Genomic DNA, 26,120 nt, shown 5'->3' on the forward strand with positions numbered 1-26,120 from the left:
CCCGCACCAGGAGCCGACCAAAGAGTTTATGAACGGATAGCATCACCAGGCCCCGGCCAAAATTCCTCGCACGGTCAAAGGTCACACTATTCTGGCCGTGCCTCCGCATCGTGTGTACATCAAATTTACCGCGCGAATATTCAGCGAATACGGAGTACTTCTGCTCTGTATATGGCGTGTTCAGTTACCATGACAGTTACGTGCCCGAGTTTTTGAATGGGTGATTGTAAAAGTGGCGCGGCTCTGCTATAGTTACTGAAAGCATTTTTTATCGCTTGGTGCGGACTATTTTAGCGCGGGCCTGGTACGGACCCAAAAATCATGAGTTACTGAAAACGGTATAAGGCAACTAGGCGATATACTAATGAAAGTTAGACCAGGTATTAGACCAACAAAAGTGGTAGGACCATGTTGGGACCAAACAGTAAACAGACCAAAATATGTTATCCCCAGTGGGTTAAAGATAAATTCCAGTTGTGGTAACGATCTCAAAATGACTTTTTACAGAATCCAATATAATGACCACCGAAGTGTCTGTTTGTATGAATAAAAAATATGTGCCAAAGGATTCTGGAAGAAATTGTGTAATTGCTGAGAAATCAGCAAATAAGCACAGGATTTGGGTCAAGTGTCGGGCCGACAATGAAAGCAATACTAATAATACACTGTCCCATGTGCGCTTATCTGTGTTGGTGATCTTAAATGTGAACATTTTTTCAGCGTAGATTTCAAGATTTCACAAAGTTTAATTTATGTAACTGTACCAGATCTAGATCCTTGATGATATACTGATTTTACAGACTTTCTCATGAAATCAGTGTTCACTGCAACTACTGTCATTTAGCTTTAAGCGGTGCCACTTCCAGATGATCTCAGACCTGGATCTCAGAAGCCCATCTGTGAGGCAACGGATTGGAGACAAACCATGCTGAAGACTATTGATACCATGCTTCACTCATCTTTATTGACATCGTTGTGACTTTTGTGATATCAAAGTGAGACCATCTACACCTGAATGCCTTTATTCAAAGTTTTATTTCCTCTTAAAAATACAGCTTGGTGGTCTTTCTATACAAGAAACTGAATTAAGAGCTTGTTTGGTGTTTAAAATACCAGTGTGATGTGAGGAAAGTACTTTAGAACGAATCCTTGAGTGCTCTCATGTTAGTTTTGAATCTACATGTTCTCCTCTTAATCGATCTGATACAAGAAGAATGGGTGTTTACGTCTGTTTGGTGTAATGACAAGCGATGTGGTCACTTCTCCTCTACTCCTCATTTTTTCCTTTCACTTTATCTCTTTCACTGACTTTTCAACTCTTTTCAACAGTGATATAACTATTCTTAATACCCCCTCTGTCACATTTATCTATTCACAGTGACATGTACGCCCTCATGTTCTCATCTTGTTCAATTCAACACAGAGAAAGAATCTGTGTTTATGTCTGTTTAATGTGATGAAAAGTGATGCAGTCCGCATCAGTGTTTGTTTGATACTATACAAGCTGCATATCCACTTTATCTGTAAGATCAAAACAGAACGAAACCTACACATAATCCATATAGGCCTAGATCCATACATTATTTTTCCTCAATATGAAATGTATTAGAATTGAAAATGGGAACTTCTAGATAAAAATTACAGTGGTAAAATAATCCCCTTCAAACCTACTAAATGACCAGTCCTATGAAATTACACACATCAATATAGGCTACACCACAAGTATCTAGTGTTACTTCCGTAAACTTGATATATGATAATTACCACAATAACTTTCACTATATAGGCCTATTTATAAAATGAAGATAAAAAGTGAATTAACATTTTGGGGGAAATATTAATTTTTTGTCTTGTAGAATATTTTTAATTGTTTAAAAATCATATATTCGCTAGTCCCTAACTACGTTCTTTCTCGAATGACCTGGTTCTTCAAAAATGTACAGGCCTACTACTTATTCAGGGAGAGGAGATGGGGGGGGTGCATGCAATTCTGTTTAGGGCAAACAAATATGGTCTCCCTGAATTGAATTGACGTGGAGACATCAATATACTCCAAATTCTGTCAAAAGTTTATGCACCCTGTCAAGAAAGCATGGATAATGATGTTTTTTCAAAGGTCAAGTCCTGTAGAAATGGTTCCCTCAACTCATTCAACGAAAGGCCATGTGAATGACAGTAGGTGGTTTCAGACCGCCTCGAAGTTCGCCAGTTCCAGGTATTCTCTGATTGGGAAATTTACCCCGATCAGAAAATACCAGGTATTTTGGTAATGTGAAAGCAAACTACGCGTAATTTCCCCGAAAGAAAATACCCGCTAAATAGTAGGTACTTGGCAAAATTACGAGAACTTTCGTGGGGATTTTTCCAAGGTCGTAGGTATTTTGGCGATGTGAAAGCAAATTACGGGAACTTCTAGCCCAGCGTGTCGTTGGGCGCGGCGTCGTGGGTGGCTGCTGGGCTAGTGATTTTGAATCTCGCGCCTTTCCTGCTTATCAGACCACACTGCGCATGCTCGTAACTTCGGGAACTTATCCCGAAGGATGTGTTTCGGGGCGGTGTGAATGCAGGAATAATTAACGGGTATTTTATAGCCTTAAAAAGTTCTCGTAATTTAACGGGGATTCTTGTGATCGAGGCGGTTTGAAACCACCTAGTTTGTGAGGTCTGATCTTGAATGACCTCTAGTGGAATGTCTCACAATTCTCTTCTGACAAAAGTGACTGTCCTTAAAGGGGAAGTCCACCCTGACAAAAAGTTCATTGCAAAAATATTAAAAATATTGGCGAAGGTTTGAGGAAAATCCATCAAAGATTAAAAAAAGTTATTAGAATTCTAATTATTTTTATGAAGTCATATGCAAGCAGCTTTCCTATATATCTTATGCCAAAAAAATCAATGAAAAATCATTTTCTCAGAAAAACTAAACTGGTTTTTATAATAGTAGGGGAGACCGGTGTTAGTTGGAACATTGGGTAAGTTGAAACACTGTAATTTTCTTTAACGCCTGTGAAATAAATTTATGCAATACTGTCCTCTATTTATTGCAATAATAATTCAACAGTGTTGTATTATTAATAGCAATAAATTGAGGGCAGTATTGCATAAATTTATTTCACAGGTGTTAAAGAAAATTACAATGTTTCAACTTACCCCATGTTCCAACTAACCCTGGTCTCCCCTACCTCCAGTATATCAATAGATATTGATGTTGCTGGCCATCCATAGTTGCGGATCACTCACAACTCTTTGTAAGATGGGGTGCGGAAGTGTCCTCACGTACACTTAAACCAGTCTAAGGAGTCAAAGAGGTCTTTAAAAAAAATCCTGAGGTGCATTTCTTAACTGGGTGGATTGCTTCCAAGACTGCTTTGAGTATTTCCATTACACATAAACCTGGTTTCTACTAAACTGAGTTTGATTTAAAGGGTTCCATGACATTTGCTCCAGCGACAATTGCTCCAATGGAAAATCTGCACATGTATGTATCCATTTTAACTCTACTCTCATTCAACTTTAGATAACAATTTCACATCTAAATCTCTCTGTAATTTCTTTGATCAAAGACTAGCATCTGCTTGCTGAATTTTGTGAAACACTCATCATCCTTGGCTGTGACCTCTTCACATGTCAGGGGTCATGTTCTCTTACATATCTCAGAGTTCTGTTTACTTCATTTACAACAAACATTTTTCATCACCCTTTACAACTTTCAAATGCTCCTGTTTGCATGCACAAGGATACATAGCCATGATCAGTGGCAGATTGGGGGAGGGGACAAATCCGGTCTTTGTCCCCGTTTTGAGAGCCATCATCAAAATTTGTAGTGTATATATGCCAGTTTTACCCAAATGTCCCCCCCCACCCTTTTTTTGCGTGTCAAATTTTTTGTGGACAAAATGTTCTTCAATTTTAGGTGTAAAGCTTTTTTTTTTGCTTGTCAAATTTTCATCAGAAAATGTGCCCCCCCCTCCTGTGGAAAATCATGGATCCGTCCCCCCCCCCTCCATCTTTGCATCAGAGATGGCTATACATTACAATAGGGAAATCAAGTACATATAAACATGCTTTACCTATCATGATAAAAGGAAGGATATGTAATGTTTACCTGTGAGCTGAGGTTGTTATGTTAGCTATACCAACATGTTCTGATATAGCGGGTGTGGATTGTGGAAAGTGATCAGTGGGTGTGGATTATGGAAATAGCTTGAAAACATTAAGAAAATGGAATGCTAGTGTGCTCGAACTCTCTACAGAAATATCAAATAAACACAAAACTTTATTAAAGTGGTCTAATCTTTATGTAGTTAAAAGGGCTGGGTCTTGAAAAAAAAGAGCTCAACAGAAAAAACAGATCAAATCAGCTTTTTTCTCAAGTATCCAAAACATTAGACATGTTAGACAAATTTTATTGTGAAGGTTGGCGGTTATCCCTTAATTTCACAGTTAATATCACATAAATGCCCCTCTGCATGTCACCATTTCATCTCAAATCAATGTCCATTGTGATTGTTTGCTCATAAAATGAATTAAGGTATGAATTTGTGTTAAATATTTCACGTGGGCCGACAGGCTCATGCTGATTATTTGCTTTCAAAATTTGTTCTCAGAACTATTCAAACTGTTTTGAGTCCCAGCTTTGTGCTGTGTAGGCTCCTATTTTTGTTTTTAGGAAAAGAGAAATTCAATCAACCCTGTTGAAGAGAGTAAATAGTGGGTAATTGTTGGAAATTGTATAAATATAGATTCTTTTGAATGATGAAATGCATATCGTGAGAGTTATGCTCAGTGAAACTTCCTACTCCTTCCTGCTTCGCCACACTATTCAGACACAAGCAGAACCAAACAGGCTGTTTGAATGAACACATTGGAGCTGAAAAGTTTACACTCAAATTAAACTCCCACAAACTGGGAAAAAAGTATAATTCATTTTTTCAATCTTCGCACATTTCCACAGTATGGCATGGTCAATACCCATTTTGCTAGCCCTCAAGTATGGCCAGGTCTGATTATCATTTTCTGATCTTCTGCATAATTTACAGTCACTCTCCACTCAGATGCAGTATGAACGTTGGTTAATTTCTCAGTTCTTGTCAAAAGATATCTGTTGAATACTACAGCATGTATCAGAAAATCTATTAATACATGCCATTAAGATGCTCATAAACGAGAAATAAAGAAAAAATAGGGACTGGGAGTGACAATGCCCTGAAAGTTGCCAATTGGCCCCCATCATTTATCTTTGGGTTCCATAAAAAAGTGCTTTGGAATGAATGGATGATGGGATTGGAAAATAGCAACCCCCACCTTCCCAACAGTATGATTTCTTTTCTTTCTTATTCCCTAGTTTCCTTCCAGAGTTTATGTTTTATTGATTTTTCTTACACTCTAATTCATTATAAGCATTCTGGCACAAGTAATATAAACTTTTTTTCATATATAATATCATAGCCCTTAAATTTTTCTATTTTCTCTGGGGCCTTTAACTCACAAGCTATGCTTTCAACTGAGGCCACTCCATTCTCTACTTGTTTAAATTCTTAATGTGTATGAACTCCTATTTTTGTCTCAAGAACCATTTATTTCACTTCATTATAATTATGTTATGCAAACAAATGTAAAGTTTGTAAATATATGTGCATTATTGAACTGGAACTGAAGTTCATCATGACAAAAATAATTCTGTTGATCAAAATGGAGATCAATGACCATAAAATATGGCCTTCCACCATATCCACCCCCAATATCACCCCACCATGAACCTATATGCTTTTCACACTGCACTTTTTGTCCTAAATTGGTGGGGCTAGGGGGGGTCTTAGCCCCACCAATTTCCCGGGGTTAAGCTTAGCCCACTTCGTTTTCACACTACGTTTTAGCAAAGTGGGCTAGCACGGTAAATAGTATGGTACTATCTGGCCCTGCAAAAAAGCAGCTAGGGTTAGCCGGCATATTGCGGTGCTAGCACCACAATTGCGGTGCTAAGTAAGGGATGCAGTGTGAATCAAAACCGGGCTAAAGAAAAGTGGGGCTGAGCAATAGCCAATCACAGAAGCCGAAATTGCACTTTAATCACGCTCTGTATGGTAAAATCATCAATATTCATGAGCTGTGGGATAGTCCGGGGTTAAGGCGTTAACCCCGGCTAAGCGGATAGTATGGGGTTAAGAAAGACAGTGTGAATCCAAAAAAAAATAGTATGGGGTTAAGGATAGTCCGGGGTTAAGGATAGTATGGGGTTAAGGAAATGCAATGTGAAAAGCATACTACAGGACCAAGCTTCATATGATAAAATCGAACAGCAGGTCAAATTTATTTGTTGTTCTGTTCTTACTGTTGATCTGTTCATAACATTTGGTGCCTCATGAAATGATTAAGTGAAACATATGCATCCAGAGGCCAAGCTCTTATGAATACTTGTAAAGGATTCAGATTTTGTTTTCTATTAATTCTCAAAAAATAAAATTTACCCCCAATCATTTTTTGACAATGCATTCGTGTATCTGGAAGAAAAGTAGCAAAAATTGATTTTACAAGTGTTGCATACTTTTCTCTATCTTTAGAGGCCTATAGGTACATACATGATTGATAACATACAGGTTGACATTTTGCATATCCCAGAATCCCTTTCCTGATCCTCATCATCTTCCTGTCATCAAATCATTACACTAGCATACCTTCATGTTGGTCTCATTAACACAATAAATAAAAATAGAACTGCTTCAGACCCCGCCCCATCAAGATACATGTTCTCAGTGGGGTCTGTTTCATAAAGCTCTTATACACAAAAGCAACTTGAATATGGATTGTCGAAAGATGAACATAGCATTTTTCTGTTTTAATAACATAAATGACTTTTACCAGTAGGCCATAATCAAATAATCTGTGGTAAATTATGATCTTCACACTAAAAAAAGTACACTGCCAATTCCAGGCACCAATGACTGAATTCAAAATTTCATGGGGTGCAAATTTGTCCCAAAAATTTGACAAGCAAAAAAAAGTCATCAATCTCAAATGAAGAGTTTTTATGGGAGTGAGCAATGGGGAACACAATTACATTATCAAGTTCTTCCACCACCCCATGAATCTGAGCTTGCATTTGCATTATTCAACCCACTGCACACAATATTCTATGAGGTAACATCGCTTTATCCACTTGCAAGTCCATAGCTGAGCTTTTGTTTGTTGGTGCAATTTGTCAAATATTTGGTTCTCATCGACAACAGTGGAGGTTGAATGAGACTGATTTACATCAAATTTGTGTATCCCAATGTGTGAGTGTACAGGTAAAACAAAAATAATCAACCCCAAAAAAAATCATAAAATTTCTTCATGAAACTGACACTCATTCATTCCTTTAAACCTCCCCTCAACCTCCCCTCAATTAATACAAGAGCACGTCTATGTGGTGTTAATCGGACGTCAGTCATGTCACATTACCTTGTTCTATTTCTTGCCGGTAACCTTCAGGCAATTCCAGTCGTCAGTCCACTGCCATTTTAATCGGTGGTACTAATAATCAGGTTCTATTTCCATCCATCGTTAAGTCCTGGGTTAATTTGTCATATGTAATGCACATTCATGTCTGTACAGTACATCTGGAACCCATCGTGGACTCTACATGCTTCTAGACACCAGGAGGGACTCTATAGAAAGATGTGTCCTTCATCTTCCTGATACAGGTTTGCCCCTCATTTTTGCCATGTGATATAGAATCATTGGGGTGTAGTGGTTCTGGCTTTTAATCTGAGGGTTTAGAGTTCAAGACCCACTACATCTCCAGCATCTTTAAACTCCAGTGGTGACCATCAATCTTCCTTCTAAATTTACAGATTTTACATCAAAATTAATCAATTAAATTCAGTTGGGTGCCTGATCAAATACCTGCATACTTTGTGTCTCGTCAAAATACACCTTCTCAATCAAGGAATTGTCAACAACATTTCAGGAAAATTCTAATCTCTGCCAGTAGCTTTCTAATATCCAGTACTAAATCTGTAAATTAACTGCTAAAACAGTTATTCTAGTTTAAAAAAAACACTGACATTACTGAGAGAGGGTGATAGATTCAAATTCAAATGCTTAAGGCCAGAAAAATGCCATATTTACATTCTAATAGGTAAAATATGCATTCAATGACTACTGATGCCTTTGCAATATCATAATGTCTGATGATACTCGAGGGTAATGTTACTGAGTTTTGACCCTTTAGCAAAGCTTTGGACAGGCTTCATTTCAACATTTCAACTACAAGAAGAGTTCTGAAATCAGTAATGATTGCCTTGCAATGAATGGGTCAGCGAAGGTTAGAAGATATCGGTTACAATTTGGGTGAGAAAAATCGTTGGCAGGCTTAGGGGATTAACTACTTTATACAAAAAGCGCCATTGTATTCTTTCAATGTTTGTTTCATTGTGTAACTGCCTATCACTACCAAATGACAATCTATTCTCAGTGACAGTCTAACAACAGGCTGTAAACATTTATTTCTTGGTTAACAAGACGATGATTTTTTTAATATAAATTGTGATAAATATGCATTGACAGAAGTTGTGAATCATAATGAATAAAAAAATAAATGATAATCTTTAATAATGAAGGCTAGTTGGGTCTCCTTGTCACAAACTTTGTATGAAATACAGGCCTATTGTTTGTGAGGAAGATCAAACAATACGAAGACTCAACTTTATCATTCAACTACCTAATTCAAAGTTATGTGCATTTGCCCCCCCCTACTCAACTGGCATCTTTTTCATGCATCATTAATTTACTGTTTTGGGGTAGAAGTCCAAGTTTCTAATAAGGTGATTCAGCTTGATAACTGTCTTTTATGACAATTTCTTTCGGGGGGGGGGGGGAGGGCCAATGCACTTTAAGCGTGCATCACAAGAATTGGACAATTTTCAAGGATTTCTTTACAAAGACAATTACGCACTGACAGGACCACACCTTGCTCATCACTTTAATTATCCGTTGAAAAAAGGTACTTTTGCTCTTCTTGGGAAGCCCCCCTGCCCCCCCCCCCCAAAAAAAAAGTCATGGCCTTCAGTAACCAAGCTCTGAAGATAAATTCATCTATACACATTTGGCTTTGATGATAAGTAAAACTTTGCAATAAAAGCCACATTCTAAATTCACATTTGAAAAGTCTCAATCTACAGCTCCCTCATGGTGCCATTAAGGTCTGGAAGACGACCCAAAAGGGCATTTAACGGACAGATCATCATGTTTCTCCCCGTCAAGTCGGATCCATTGTATTCTATAGAAACCCAGTCAGCCGTGGCATTCTCCGACAGCATAACATGACGGGGATGAAGACATTCAAGAAACTTGCACTGTGTAATTGATTGTGAGGAACAAATCGATAGGGTTCTTAACGGATCATGCAACCAATGGAATAAGAAGTAGTCTTGGTGAAAAAGACCCAGGAGTAGCAATCAATTATCCAGGTTTTTCATTTGGAATATGATTAATTCCTGACGTGTGCTGAATCAAAAAGAATGTTGATGGGAAATATTAATTACCTAGGGTATGACAGGTGGTGTTGAATTATAAAGCAATATTAAATACCATTATCCATTAAGGCTCAGGAGGCAATAAATGTGAGATGCGAAGTTGCAAACAGGCTCAAGAGCTCCACTCAAGGGGGTCCAATAGGTTGAAAAAGTGATCCAAAAGAGACTTTTAGAAGCAGCGAACAAGAATCATATTCAAGAATGAAAAATATTAATTCATATTTTGCGGAGGGGGGGGGGGTATTTAATCTCTCTTCCAAAACATGGCAGGGTCTGGTATCAAGATCTACAGATAGAGAGATTAACTTTTACCCCATGATAGTAATGTAGGCATCTGTTACTTTAAGTCTAAAAAACCAATCAATTACACACCTATTTAGTATTGATCCTTCGCTGCACTCATTCATGCACTTTCTTTCACATTTTCATAGAAACTTTTTATGAATACTGACAGGTTAGCTACAGGTATAATGGTAAATAAATATTTCCACAGGCAATGGGTGCCTACAGACCCATACCATTACAAAATTAACAGGTATTTTCTCATCAGGAATTCTACCACAATCAGAAAATATCCGGAATTTGGCAAGTATGAAAGAAAAGTAAGTTGATAGAGAATGCTCCCAGGAAATCAAGATTCCATGAAAGAAGAATCCATTGCATTTTTTTTTAAATTACAAGATATTTTTGATGCATTTTTCCAATGTTAGAGGATTATTTGCTGTATAAAAGCTAATTTCTAAAAATTTTAATGTCTGGGAAAGAACAATGTTCAATTGTACATATTTTCTTTTTTTAATGAGGTATTGGTCCCGAGTAAGTTGCATCTTAATTTAGTCAAGAGTAATTACTTGCCATCATTTATATCAAGAGGTTTTATCACAAGTTATAAAGTATTATAATTTACAGGATTTTGGGGTAATCAAGTGGGTGTCAAAATACCTTGATGTATTGATATACTTCTTGCAAGAGACAGTTTATCAGTTCACAAAAATGCTAAAACACCTCAGACCTGGGGGCGTTTCACAAGATCTTTGTTTACATGTACAATATTGTAATGATTCAGCTCTAAATTCTTCCAATACAAAGCTGGAAGACTTGGATTTGAATCATTAGATAAATCCAGATTACCTTTGAATTAAACTTTAATCGAAGAATTCAAAGATAATCTGGATTTATTTCATTTCCAGTGTAACAAAAGAGAAAAGGTTACGAATGAGAGAGTCTGGTGCAGAGACTAGCTTTAGGATGACCTCCATCCTCATCACACGTTCCAAGGCAACATCCTTCTGCAAGGATGAGGATGGTGATAGGGCAAGGAGATGGTAATGACCATGTCCAATGTCCTGCAGAGCATTGCAATTTTGATCCTAGTGGGGTGGAGGGGTTGCTAGGGGGTGGATGTGGGATGATACAACACCCTAGGAGGTGGTATCAGGGTGATGCTGGAGACCCCATTCACAACTGCTCTCCAGGGCCGAACAAAGCCGGATCAACCTAGACCGGACTAGTCCGAGGCTGACAGGTGCAGTCTTCTTAATTTTGAAACTAGTGGGGTGGAGGGGTTGCTAAGGGGTAGATGAGGGATGATCCAACATCCTAGGAGGTGGTATCAGGGAGATGCTGGAGTGGAGACCCCATTCACACTTGCTCTCCAGGGCTGACCCATGGAGGATCGATCTCGACTGGTCCAGTCCAAGGTTGATGTTTTGTGTAACTACTGTTTTGAATTCAAAAGATGATCGAAAACAATCTCTAACAAGGCTCAAAGTGTTACAGAAGATCATCCATAAGGCAGTCTTCTTACTTTACTTAGTAAATTAAGTCAGTATTTGTTTATGTAATTCATTAATGATTTATTAATTGTGGAATGTATAACAGTTTCTAAAGGTATTATATTTGTTTGATATTTAGTTTTTGGTTTGTTTTGCTAGCAGCCAGATCTGCTAGATTATTTACAAACTAATTAATGTATTTTTAACTCTATTTCAAATAATATCACTGTCTAAAGTCAACTCTTGCACCTTTGTTGGTAAATCTGCCACATCAAAAGTTCCCTTCACATATTAAAGATTCCCTTACTTCAAGAGCAATGTACGGAGTTCAGATTCATGAGATCAGTCTAGCATGGAACCATTTCAGAAAGTGAGTGTAAACAGGGTCTAAGGCTAAGAGCCAGCAGGTTTGGTGCCATCATCCAGTTGAATATCAGACCAGGAAAGTTTCCTTATCCTGCACAGTGTGAAGTTATACGCAGTGAATCAAATGACCAACCAAAATTAAAATTTCAAAAATTATTGTGACTAGTACAAATTGTACCAATCACAATAATTTTTTAAGCCAAACTCAGCATTCAACTGTGTAGTGTTGATGGGAATCTGTAAAAAATGGAGTCATTTACCTGCAAGATGAATTTTTTACATATCATTTACTGGAGACTTTGTGTTATTATCATATTTAACCAGGGAGTTGTGAGATACCTCCCTGGTTCAACTAACTCACTATAACGTGCAAATGCAAGTGTCTGTTCGAATACTGTATTATAAACAAACAAAAGTGAATTACTCATACTACATGTAGCTCATTTGAGATGCAATTTCATCAATGATAGCTCCCTTCCATAAGTCAAATATTTGCCTATTTCGAAGACATTTTTAGACCTTCAAAATACCTCTTCTAAGTCAAAGAGATATCTGTGGTCCAAAATATTTGACTCTGGCAGAGTTTCCTGTAACGCTCCAAGATTCTTCATAAAGTGATACAAATTTATATACATAATACGAAGGTAACTTTTTGTACCCATAATGCCTCATCCCTGATGCATACACGGTAGGCTACAGCTCGGTGATTGAGAATGATAAAGACTAAAATAGGTAGGGGCGACCGTCTGGTGATCGTGAGTTCATGGTAGGGGGAGAAAGCTGGAGAAGGCATTAGCAATGGCATTATAGAGAGGGAAGAAACATGTCAAACCGTAGAGCTATCAAACCATGAGCAGTTGTTTGGAGAAGATGCCCGTATTGAGTTATGAAGGCGTACGATTGGCGAGTAGATTGAGATTGACGGCCAGAAAAGGTGATCAGTGCCCGGGATGTGGTCCTTATGATTGAACTCTGGGCAAATGACTTCATTTTAAATTAGTTTCAACTGTTTGCGCAGTTGGGTCTATGCAGATCTTGGAAGATTTTGGAAGATATCAGAGGGAAATTATGGTGCCAAAGGTTGATCCCCCCAAGAAAAAAAGCCCTAAATAGTTGAAACAAAGGAACAGATTTTAAATTCTGTACCAGTAATTTCAATAAAAAAAATTATGATCAATCATTCTGTCAAAATATGTTTATTTTCCCATCTGATATGACTCATTGATTAGACACGCCATTGAAAATGATTTTTATATGAAACAAAAATACTTGAATGAATTAAGTTCATTTAAATGCATTTGATGCATTATTAATCACGTTTGATCAACATTTCTGTGGCTGGAATCACAAATATGAATCACTTTATAATAAGACACTATTAAACCGTGGAAGAACATTTTAATCACCCTTTTCCCTTATCTATGACTTCTCAGTTTGGTGCTCATTGTTACCTCCTAACTCCCTAGTTTTCGGCAGGAGGAAGGGTAAATTAAGATCCTGCTGGGAGATGGGCCATCAGAGTTGAAGTGGCTACCCTGGGTAACTTAAAAATATTATTATTGACATTTTTCTAAGACTTACAAAAACATTGATTTTAAGGTCAAGTCCACCCCAGAAAAATGTTGATTTGAATCAATCGATAAAAATCCATTAAGCATTAGGCTAAAAATTTCACCAAAATCGGATGTAAAATAAGAAACGCATGGCATTTTAAAGTTCTGCTTATTTTTCAAAAAATAGTTATATGAACGAGCCAGTAACATCCAAATGAGAGTCGATGATGTCACTCACTCACTATTTCTTTTGTTTCATTGTTTGAATTACACAAAATTTCAATTTCTACAAATTTGACAATAGGGACCAACTTAATTGAACCATAAAATGTTAAAACAATGGTAATTCCACATGTTTAGAGAGGAAGAAAACTTTCTTTCACATAACAAAAAGAGGAAGATTGGAATAATTCATATTTCATATAATAAAATACAAAAGAAATAGTGAGTGATGTCATCACTTCCCTTATTTGCATATAAGGACCAGGATGTGCATATAACAATTTTGCGAAATTAAGCGAAATTTAAAAATGTCATAACTTTCTTATTTTACATCTGATTTTGATGAAACTTTTAGCATTATGCTTGTTTGACTTTTCTCTTTTTATTCAAAACAACTTTTTTGTTGGGGTGGACTTGTCCTATAATAAAACCATGGTTTGAACTTTTAACATGATTCTAGTGATTTTTTTTAGGTTAAACGTAAACCAGATATAACACTCTTACCCCTCTCCTAAACTCCTCTCTAACCTTAAGGGTCTTAAATTGGCTAAGAGAGACAACTCTTAAACCATGTTTGCTTTCTTAATCCTTCAAGAGTTGTTTGCAAGAGGTAAACAACCCTGAAGTATGTGTCAAGATGAGATTGACAATGGATACTCATCACAACAAAATAAAAACAGTATAATCACATGTTGTTATCTTCATTGTTTGCTTTCTTGTGTTATGGTGAGTAAACATTTCTCAGTAATGTCAAAGATTGATTGATTGAGTGACATGAGAATGTAGATCCGGATAGGATGTCAGGGTAACTGTGAACTTGAGTTACTTTTGTGGCTTCAGATAGCACAAAGGAAGGATGTTGATCTGTCAGATCAGAAACCATGAGAATACCAAATTTCTTAATATCCTTCTCTCCAAGATATTCACAAAAATATTAGAGTGAAATTGGTTACACAGCTTTTTTTAAAAAGAAAGTCACAGATAGTCTTGAGACAAATCACCCGGTTTCAGCAAAATATCACATAAAAAAATTATTGGTACGCCCTTAAATTCGAGACATCAAGGCAATTTTGCCCAAACATTTTTATCTGATCATTTTCTTCCTTAGTCCTTCCATCCACTTACATGTTACACCTAACATTAATTTTTTAATAAACTATTTTTCCATGAATAAAAAATAACTGATCAATACTATATCATTTATCATTAATCAATTATTAATTATCATTTATTTGTGCCAGAACACACTATATGCATTTACAAATAGGCAATTAAAGAGCAGGCCAGAAATAAGTAAGAAATAGCACTTAATTCCCTAAACAGATCAGACTACATCAGAGGCCAATAAAAGATAGCTCTAAATGGATGATTTAAATAGAAAGAACAGCATTGAAAAAAAAAATTGTCCCAAGGTAGATGTGAATAACAGCCTTTTAGAATAATTGCTATGTCGGGGGCGTTGGGGTCTAGTGGTTATGCCTCTCGTCTCTCAATCAGAGGGACGTGGGTTCGAATCCCAGCCACGGCGTGTTTTCCTTCAGCAAGAAATTTACCCACATTGTGCAGCACTCAACCCAGGTGAGGTGACTGGGTACCCGGAAGGATGTATTCCTTGAATGATTTAGCACTTATACGGCGGCTCAAGTTCACTCAACTACAGTGGGGGTAATGACACCAGGTATCAAGCGCAGTAGAGTATATGAAATTACACTAGCTGCACTATACAAATGGAACATTTATGCAGCCCATGCATACTTACAGTTTGATGATAAATGGATGATTGATGATGCTGAGTATAGCCTTTTCGTCTCTCACGTGATCCTCTTGTTTTAGTTTAATTATATCTTCTATCGTTAACACCTTTAACGCCATGTAATCCTTTGTCTTCTTATCCCTCGTAAGGATCACTCGACCAAACGTTCCTGTACCTAAACAGCAACAAACAAACAAAAATATAAAAAGCAGGTAACTTTAGGTCATTAGTTTTAATAAATTTTCAATGTATTGAATTATTGTTGTTAAAGGAGAGGTCACCCTTTTAAATAATCCGGGTCCCGTTTCATACAGACGTTTTACAATAACAAATGTAAAATTTCTATAACAAATTTACTCTCGGTCAATAATATTCAAGTATTTCAGTAGCATTTAACTGTTATGATATTGCAAAAATGTTAGGCCTACTATTACAAGCTTTATGAAACGTTCCCCTACTAAAAATTACTTTGGCTTTGGTAAATATTCGACTTTTTGAACGTTGACTCTAATTTACGCAAGTTTACCTGTAATTGGATGAGACCTGCATACATTCGTAATTCCAAAGCTTTGTTATTCCGAAGGTTCGTATTTCCGAAGGTATGTTAGTCCAAAAACGATATGAGGTTCATAATTCCGAAGGTTTGTTCGTCCCAAAACAAAGTGAGGTTTGTAATTCCTAAGGTTCGTTAATCTGAAAACGAAATGAGGTTCATAATTCCGAAGGTTCATTAGTCCAAAAACGTAATGATTAAAGAACCTTATTTCGTTTTCGGACTAATGAACCTTTGGAACAACGAACCTTATTTCATGTTCGGATTAACGAACCTTCGGAACAACAAACCTTATTTCGTTTTCGGACTAACGAACCTTCGGAATATAGAACATTTGGAATAACGCCACAGCCTGTACTTGGTCTTGTCCTTGATTCAGATAGTCTGGACTCACCTTGGCCTTTGCTGGGCCTTAGCTTATTGACCATTTGTACAATACTGCCCACAGGTGACAGAATGAACAAGTGGTGAAATCTACCCGAGAAGCCAAGCTTTTTATGAAATAACCACTAATATGAAAGGATTTTGTTGCCTCTGTTGAGAATTCTTATTCTGTTTACAAATGGCACCATGTACTATAAGCTGGTATTCAGCCCCAAATCAATGTCTACAAAAACTTGGTTGAATTCATTACCAGACCATGAATGCTGTGCAACTAAATCGAAGATCTTTAGTAATAAACAAGTTCATTCTTTGACCAAAATAATGTTTTCCTTTTTTACCTCATGTAGAGACTGATTTAGGGGAAAGGGCATTCTATTTAAGTTTATTTTTCAACTTGAAATAATTTCCAAATATTCAACATTTTTCTTTATCATTCAAGGGTGTAAAAACAGAATTCACACGGAAATAGAAAAAAAATCAAAGTTTGATCTGGATTGAAATTGAATAGAGAACCTACTAGGCTGAATTCATGCAAACATAGACGAAGAACAAATAAAACATTGAGACCTTTTCACTCTTTACTTGAGCAAATTTTCATCACATCCAAGCTAACAACCGTGAAACAAGATTAAAAATTTACCCTTGGTAAGTATGAAGTATGGTCCCTGTTCTTTGGTGAAACCTTGAAGGTGATGTCTGATGACATAGGTCTGTACAAATGAGGATATAGTCTTTTTCATACCCAACATACTTCTATTCAATTTTTTATTTCATAAAGCAATGATATAATCTAATCTTCAAGGGAGGTTGCAGTTCCTCCTTTATCCAACTTGCACAGCATGGGCTGTGGGACTGGAGGGGTTTTTTTATCTCCAAAACCGTGTACAAAACATATGATCATCTGATTGTGATTTTTGTATGGTCAGCCCCCCCCCCCCCCTCTCACTTTCAAAACCTTTCCCTGCACAGTGTTCAGTGCAAAATAGTGGTAATGTGACAATTTTTTCTTTTTGACAGATAAATGGCACCTTACAATTACAAATGCTATTCAACATCACTGGCAAGAAAGGAGTCAGTGCAAGCAATATTGGTCTTTCATTTTGGGTTTAACCAGTCATGCTCATTAGAAACTATTCATGCCATGAAAGGATTAGAAATCAGGATTTCTGAGGGTGTGCTTATAGTAGTCTCCGATGAAATAAAGATAGGGAAAGAGAGAAAGATGGCTGTAGAGAAGGGGGTGGACAGAATGTAGGGGGCACATCAAATGGCAACACAAGAGAAAATAAAGAGGAGAAAAGGAAGAAGAGGGGCTGGTGGACGATTCCTATCACTGCTCTTAGTCTAAGCTTTTGTTGAAGTGTCATATTAATGATAAAAAAATGACTAGAAAAGGATATAAAGAAAATACAAGCAGTACATTATGAAAAATGTCGCACACAAGCTTTAAAAGAACACTCTTGTTTAAATTGGGTGGGTCCATTATCAAAAGAACTTGCTTTGTGAATTTATTTGATGGCTTTGACAGGATGTCACTGACGTCATTGAAGAGACTTGAAAGGACTTTGGATCATAATGGATCTTGCCAAGCTCTATTAACCACACAATCATTCCATGAAAGGTAAACAAAATGTTTTGGTAACCGGAGACACGCCTTAACCATAATAATAAGTCCATCCTCCTCTCCTCATGAAATTCTATTAATTATTGAAATTATATCAATTTTCAATTCCAAAGCATCCCAATCTCTATCATGTGAGTTCTAAACCATTTTTGTATACCCCCCCTCCAGACTCGAGTGCTGGGAACTGAATATTCGCGTAAGAAAAATGGAAAAAGAGTAGGCATACTGGCTTCCTAAACTCTACTAGGTGATGAAACAGGGTCAAGTGTGACTCTGTCATACAATCTTTGACTATTAAATCTTGTATGGACTGATCATGACAAAAAAATTATGTTCATTGAATAGCATGAGTCATTACAAATTGTGCATTCAGACTATTGACATAATATTGTAACTTTTTACTGATTGGCCCTGTAATATATACATATTTTTTTTGATATTGGTCTTCACCTGTCCCGAGATACAAATGTCTAGATATACTTCCTGGAGTGTAATAATTTCAAGATCACCTTAATAGTCTATTCCTGTTTCTGTTCATGGTAACCCTTGATGATTGTTATAATGTAGGCCTACTCATCATAATATTAGATTTTCATTAGATTCATATTTTTCCCAAAATCTTATAACAAGACATTCATGAAACATGGCAAACTGAAATTCACAGTTCAATTTGTAATAATAGATAAATTTTTAAGGGGGGGGGTCAAGCTGACGGAAATATTGATAACCCCCCCCAAAAAAAAAGGTTCTTTCACCACAAATTTTAGGTCATATCCTACCCCAAAAAATTGACAAACAAAAAAAAGTCTTCAAAACATTTTAGGGGGGTGGGGTATCAAAAAAATTTAAGGGGGTAGTTTGAACCCCTGTAACCCCCCCCCCCACATACACTACTGCCTCCCATCATCTATGAATCATCAAAGACAGGTCAGAAAGCCCCAAGTTTAACCTTACCTCGGCCTCAACAGGGACTGCAGAACGGTTTTCAAAGTGTAGGGGGGGGGGCTGACCATGCAAAAACTCACAATCCTATGGTCATTTACACGTTTTTGTACATGGTTTTGGAAAAAAGTGGAGGGCTGAAGCCCCTCCAACCCCCCCCCCCCCCCGCGGTCCCTGCTCAACTCAGCTGTACGATACTATTAGATAATGTAGACCATGGTCATAACATCACTATGGATTCTGCTGTGAGTGTGTACATGTATAATGCCATTATAGTGATAATCTGTTTTTTTTATTTGTTTGCAATATCCCACACTGTAGTGAAAGCTGGTCACTTTCAGCAATAGAGGCGAGACTATTTAAGAGTTACACACAAAATAGATGATGATCTCTTTTATAACAAAGTGTTCTCAGGGTTATTTCATGAAAATCTTTTTCATGCATATAAAGTTTCTATTGGGTTTTATGATTTTGCGTGACAAATCATATAAACAATACAAGTAATTTGAAATTAAAAGAAAAAATATAAATAAGCAGCATACGCATTATTAGTTTACATTAGAAAAAGTACAGAAACTTGATAAAAAGTTGACTACAATGAGTTCAATACATACATTCATTTTTCATGTACAACTTACATATTAGGCAGCATAAGTTAGGAATGTCTTTTGGGGACATTTTAGGGGGTCAAGCATTGGCCGCAGAAGTCATAGAATTTAGGGCGGGGGGGGGGGTCAACCTGAAATTTAGGGATGGACACAGGTAAAAAATTTGACAAGCAAAAAAAAAAATAATCAAGGGGGACCAAAATCTTTTTTTGGGGGGGGGGTCCACCTGAATTTAGGGGGATGCAGGAAAAAAAATTGACAAGCAAAGATAAAAAGGTTATCAACAAAATTTTTTTTGGGGGGGTCCACATCCCCCCACCTCAAATTTGGGGGAGGGGGGACAGGACTCCCCTCTTCTTCCCTGCTTCGGCTGCCTATGGGATCAAGACTACAGAAGAACAAGTTATGTTGGGAACCTGGACTATACAGTGCGTATCAAAAAAAACGGGACAGATTTGAAAAGTCTATAAAATTTTAGTGTCAAATTATTATTTCTATATTTTGGTGTTAATAGGTGCTCTAAGGTCTGGTCTTTCAAATGCTATTAAAAAAATTAGTTTCGTTCATGCTTGAGCGAACACGGGACGTTTTTGTTGGGGGTTCAAAAAGAGGCTTGCGCCAGAATTGCAGAATATGAGTAATATGATGATCGGACTTCTTGCTTATTAGCAGACTTCCTCTTAACCTTTTCATTATCTTTGCCATAATTTTCAAATCATGCGGTCAAAATTCATTTTCAGATCTATCTATTTGCTTGAATTATTCTGTTATTTCTTTCTAATATGCTCTTTGTTAGCTTTGAATATTCCTTCTTCAAGCTAAAATTATTTTTTTTCAACTGAATTATGGGAGAGCATGGATTTTTTTAATTCAAATCCTTTCATTATGTGCTACAAAGATTATGGTGCCGTTTGAACAAAGCCTCACAGATGGGTTGGCGCTCGGGTTGCTCCCCCCCCCCCCAATTAAAAAAATCATGACCAAAAAAAAGTGGACAGGAAATAAAAGGACAGATAGAAAGTAAAATATGATATTATTTTCTGAATATTATGTCAAAATCTATCACAAAATTTGATATTGTAATTAAAAAAGTGGGAATATTTGCGTGCTCACTTCGCTCGCTCACAACTTTTTAATACATTTTACCCGATCTGCCATATCTAGCTCCTTCAAAATTGACTCAATATACCATTGTCATTGAAAGACATGAATCCCTTCCTGTGTTTCCTGTCAAGCAATTAAACTTGGTCAAGGAATTAATGACACATTGAAAAATAGATTCATGTCTTTTAAAGTTACACAACATTATTTGTTTCACATAATAAAACGATTTTAATAATCACAAGTTTTCCAAATTAATCATTCAAAACTTCTTGCTTGGGTTGACAAAAAAAAATCTTTTTTTCTCAGTTACTTATGAAGGAAAATTAAAAGGTAAGAGAAGATTAAATGAAAAAAACAAAATAATTCAATTCAATAAATAACTTTGTAAATGAAATTTGAGAGCATAATTCGAAAATTGTGGCACAGATAATGAAAAGGTCAAGAGAAAGTCTCCTGATTAGCAAGAAGTCTGATCATTGTATTACACATATTCTGCAATTCTGGCGCAAGCCTCTTTTTGAACCCCCAACAAAAATGTCCCGTGTTCGCTCAAGCATGAATAAAATTTATTTTTTTAAATTGCATTTCAAAGATAAGACCTTAGAGCATCTATTAACACCAAAATATAGACATCATTATTTGAAACAAAAATTTCATAGACTTTTCTAATCTGTCCCGTTTTTTTTGATACGCACTGTATAGTCATGTATTAATATAGGCAGTGCCGCAGTGGCCTAATGAGCAAAAAATTTTGAGGGGGCGATACATGGCATATCGGGCAAAGTTTCTAAAACAAATTGCAAAGTTCATTTTAATATCACAAAAATCCAATTTGTGATAGATTTTGACATTATTTTCAGAAAATGATTCACCTTCACCATCCTTTTCTCTTCTTTTTTTACCTTGGCGGTAAAAATGGGGGGGGGGACACCTCCAAAAGCCCCCCCCCATCTGTAAATGGTGTACAGATGGACCATTTGTATAATATATCTAGATATAATTAGCACTTAGGCATGTTAGGCTGTGTCGTCAGGTGGGAGGAGAAAGGTGAAGCAAGAGAAGGAGCACAAAGAGAAGAAAGGAGGATAAGAGATTGAAACATATTGTTTTCCTTATCCAGTCTGTACTACCATGACTACCCACCAACAGTTTTGAGCAACTCCAGTTCTGACAGATCAAACTTCCTGTGATCATTGTTGTTTGAGGCAGAGGATGGAGGTGGCAAATCTTTCATTTTCCCACTCGAACTGTTTCTTTTTGATGTCTTTCCTTTAATCCGACTGGAAGCCATGTTTATTGCTTTATTTCCACAATTATATTTCCAATAAGAGATCCTGGAGGGGGAAATGATCAACTCTGGCCACACGAAAATTATATCAAATGTTTGGATTTCACAATCATTATGTACGCTATTAAACTTCTCTTCTGTTGGATAGAAGTTAGACTTGGGGATAGCGAGCAGGCAGATTCCGAAGCTTACATGTACGTCTGCTCAGAGATGATGCTAATAAGATTGTATTGAGAAGCAGAATGAGCCATAGTATTTCCAAACGAAAGGATCTTGTTTTGAAGAATCAGATCGGCTGACTTCCGTCAAATAAAACTCATTCTGGCAAGCATAGAGGTAGGTCACATTTGCCCGAAACATGAAAGTCATCACATTTTTTTCGTGTAGGCCTAGCCTAGATGCGTCATCCGCTCACCGGTGGGGAAGTTTTCCCTCGACTCCCTCGCTGCACGTAGTCTCGTGTCAACTCAAAACTCACTGGCAACTTTTCTAAAGGCAAAGCATCACCTTTCGATGTGGAATATTTGATTTACGATGGTTCAACGTCAAAGATCAATGTAAATACCGGTCGTGTAGCTCCAAACTTCACTGGCAGTGCACCCTAATTTACAGCTACATACGATTCCCTACCCATCTCGAGCGAGATGAGATATCCCTCGTCGGAGAGCTGATGCCTGCACGCTGATTGTTCAGAAGTTGCGTGGAAGTTGGGGTAAAAAGTGAGGATAGTCTGATTGGTATTGCACAGCGCGCGTTCGCCAGTGAGAGGCAGAGGCACTCACGCGTGGTATACTGAGCTCGGCTCTCTGAAAAAAATACCGGCTTTTTACCTCTCTTGCTGGCGCGACCGCTTTTCCAGCTAGGCGCTTCCCTCCCTCGTGATATGTGATGGGTTTTTGATGTTTGTTGTCTGTGTTGGGAGACATTGTTTGGGCTATATTGATTTCTTGGGATAGAGTCTTTCTCCGGTTCTCGGTAATGGATGAGTCAAGGTAATGCCTGCCAGGAGTTTGACCTTCTAGATCCGGGAGACGGGAATGAAGAAAGAGAGAAACGATAGAGACCGGGCCTGGAGATGAAGAGATGCCGAGGGAAAGAAAGAAAGAGAGACAGGAAGAAGGGTGATGTGTGAGGGTTTGTGTGTGTGCGGGGGGGGGGTGGTACCGGTTATGGTCTCACTAATCGATGACGATTTTCAAATTAATGTATGTTTTTGTTCACTGATTTGAGGTGAGACTGAAAAATACAAGTCCAAGATACGATTTGAAACATTCGTATCAGGTTTCTGGCATCGCTAGATATTAGAGCGCGGGAAAATGCGACGGGGGAGACAGTGAATGAGAAAAAAAAAGTAAGACAGACAGACTGATAGATAGATAGACAAATAGATAGATAGATAGATTGATAGATAGACAGACAAATAGATAGATAGATTAATTGATAGATAGATAGATAGATTGATAGATAGACAGACAAATAGATAGATAGATTTATTGATAGATAGATAGATTGATAAATGGATGGATGGATAGATATATTGATTGAGATGGATAATGGGCAACCATTATCCTAAAACAAGTTTTTGTTGCTTTTGTGAATTTAACTTCTGTTGCGTTCCAAGTTGAACAAAGCAGGCTAGAATTAAATGATTCAATTTGCTCATCAGACGATAGTGACCAAAGAGTCTTAATTCCTCTCACAAAAGGGACCGACTTTCTCAGAATAATAATTGCAACCATCGATTAGTAGCAAAGAAGTAGAATTAACGGAATTCCCCTTCACACCCAAGTCATATAGACACAAGAAATCTTGTTTGTCTGCGGGCAGGGGCGGATCAAGAATTTTCCAAAAGGGGGGGGGAATTTTTCGGAGGAAAATTTTGACAAGCCCCCCCCCCAAAAAAAAAGGTTTTCAACCACAAAGTAAGGATATTTCGTGCCCGAAAAAGAGTTGACACGCAAAAATAAACATTTGAAAAGAAAAAAAAGTCTTCAATTTCAAGGGGGCGGCATGTGCCCCTGTGCTCCCCTCTACCCCTCTGGATCCGCGCCTGTCTGCGGGGGTTTCCAGTTTATAAAGTTTGACCACAAATTTAAAGAAAAGCAGAAAGAATTTCAGACGTGTTGTCCATGTGAGCATGCTCTAAATCTAAAGGCGCGAGAGATGAAGTATTGACGTGTTCTAGCGTTTTCCACTAACAATTACCGAAATTATAACATTACAATGCCCTATAAATTTCCCCGCATTTGTAATTCCGAAGCTTCTTTATTCCAAAGGTTCGTTATTCCGAAGGTTCGTATTTCCGAAGGTTCGCAATTCCGAAGTTTCGTTAGTCCGAAAACGAATTGAGGTTCGTAATTCCGTTGATTAACGAACCTTATTTCGTTTTCGGACTAACGAACCTTCAGAACAACGAACCTTATTTCGTTTTCGGATTAACGAACCTTCGGAACAACGACCCTTATTTTGTTTTCGGATTAACGAACCTTCGGACCATCGAACCTTAATTCGTTTTCGGATTATCGAACCTTCGAAATAACGAACCTTTGGAATAACGCCACAAATGTTCTGATTAACGAACCATTTTACGTTTTCGGATTAACGAACATCGAGGTATAGGCAATTTACGTGTTTCGGAATTACTAACCTTCGGAAGTGTAACCAAATTTCCAAATACAGTATCCAGTATACACAGTCATGTTTGAGTTAAAATAATTCATCTATTATAAACCACAATTGAAAATAGAATGACAATTTATATAACTTAGTGTTTATTTCGGATAGATTATGGGAGGAAATAAGAAAAAAATATATTTGAAAAGACTTTTGATGATTTTTTCCCCCAAAATATGGTGAAACTTTCTTCATCATTTAATCTTCATTCAGTATGCCCAGTTCCCCCCCCATGCTAGCTTAAAAAATGTTTATTTTAAGAATTGACTTCTTGAATTTCAGTTGCCAAAGACGATGCCTTTACATGTCTGCGTAAAACTAATGGAATATAAATGTTTTTGTTTGCAATAAAGGTTTATTGCATGCATATTTTTTTTTATTTATTGAAAACGCGCTTAAACTGCCCAATTTTCAGATCGGAATATCAAAATCTTCACCGCGTGCTTCGCGTCCGAAAATTATGATAAACTTAGATACCAATCACAAGTGCTCAAAATATCCCGTTTTAGGTCTAAATTGCCCAAAACATCAGCTTCACGCTCGTATATTTTGTTATTTTTATCAAAAGCTGTCTAATTATTAGATTGGAGTGTTGACAATTTTCACCTCGCACTTCTCGCTCGCATCAACTGTTATTTAGATACCCATCTTGATCACTGGTACAGAAATGCTTTGAATGTCAAGTTTACAGGTTAGAATATAAAAAAAACTATGTTTTCAGGTCATTACATTACAATTTCAGCTCTTGCATTAATCGAATACTTAGATAGGCGCATCTTGATTATCATTACAAAACGGAAAACGTTCAATTTTTCAAGTCTGAATACATCATAATTATGAAAGATCCCCAAATTTGAGCTTGAGCTCGCATTACTTATTTCAGCGGTCGATCGGGGAAAACGCGGTTAAAATAAACAGATGTTGGAGAAAGGTTCACTTATTATTATTCGGAAGCCTTTATCATGTTTATAACAAATACTGGCTTCGTGCCTGAATTTGAAAATAAATGACACTTCAGGAACTTCTTCTAGAGTTATTAATGTTTTGTTGAATTGACAAGATTTAATTTCATATTATATTCGGCATCGATGCCTTCAAACAATGCGCCAAACATTTTATAATAAAAAAACAAGAGATGAGATGAGATGAGATAAGCGAGTCAGTGAAAACTTTCTACTTTTTAAAGATGAATATAAAATTTTGTGATACATTAATTTTGAATTAAGATTCAGAAAACGATACGATATTTCATCACTATCCCTTTCTTTTCATTCCCTTGATCTCCTTTCTCTCATCGCATTTTTTGGGGGAGGGGTGGGTCCAGTGCCCCAACGCCAGTTCCTTCAAGAAACATACCCAGACTAGTTTCCAAGTATCCTGAAATTTAAGGGGGAGGGGCCGGGACTTTTCATGCATCCCACTCGTCTGACGAACCTTTGTTATTTTGAAAAATCATAAAGATCACGATAGGTCCAGAATGGTCTATCAATAATAAACGATCAACTCACATGAGTACGTGCATTTTCACCCGGAGACTCCTTCGAAAAGAGCTATAAACTTTCTCTAAAGTTTATTTATATTTATATGGAAATAACAAAATGAGGTTTTTTTTTTACGAACCCAGAGCAAGAATTATATCACTTGTCTGCGAATTCTTGTGAACCAGAGTCACGGATGCAGATGGGGGCAGGATGACATTGTCTCCCTTTTCGGATCATCTTTTGGTTTTGGTTTTATACCCTCAACCTCGCTCTCCCCTT

The 26,120-nt window shown here is 37.1% G+C and overlaps 1 protein-coding gene across 1 annotated transcript in view; it reads right to left on the reverse strand.

Annotated features, from left to right (window-relative positions):
• Positions 1–22,452, reverse strand: part of LOC121429469 (cAMP-dependent protein kinase catalytic subunit PRKX-like) — a 57,241-nt gene extending 34,789 nt beyond the window's left edge. Inside the window, exons 1-2 of the mRNA XM_041626486.1 lie at positions 21,543–22,452; positions 15,191–15,359 (exon numbers count right to left, since the gene is read on the reverse strand). Coding sequence (XP_041482420.1) covers positions 15,191–15,359; positions 21,543–21,690 — 317 coding nt within the window. The 5' untranslated portion in view covers positions 21,691–22,452. The remainder of the gene's footprint in view (positions 1–15,190; positions 15,360–21,542) is intronic.
• Positions 22,453–26,120: the final 3,668 nt, after the last annotated feature.

This window comes from Lytechinus variegatus, chromosome 16 (assembly GCF_018143015.1).
Source record: "Lytechinus variegatus isolate NC3 chromosome 16, Lvar_3.0, whole genome shotgun sequence".
Lineage (NCBI taxonomy): Eukaryota > Metazoa > Echinodermata > Echinoidea > Temnopleuroida > Toxopneustidae > Lytechinus > Lytechinus variegatus.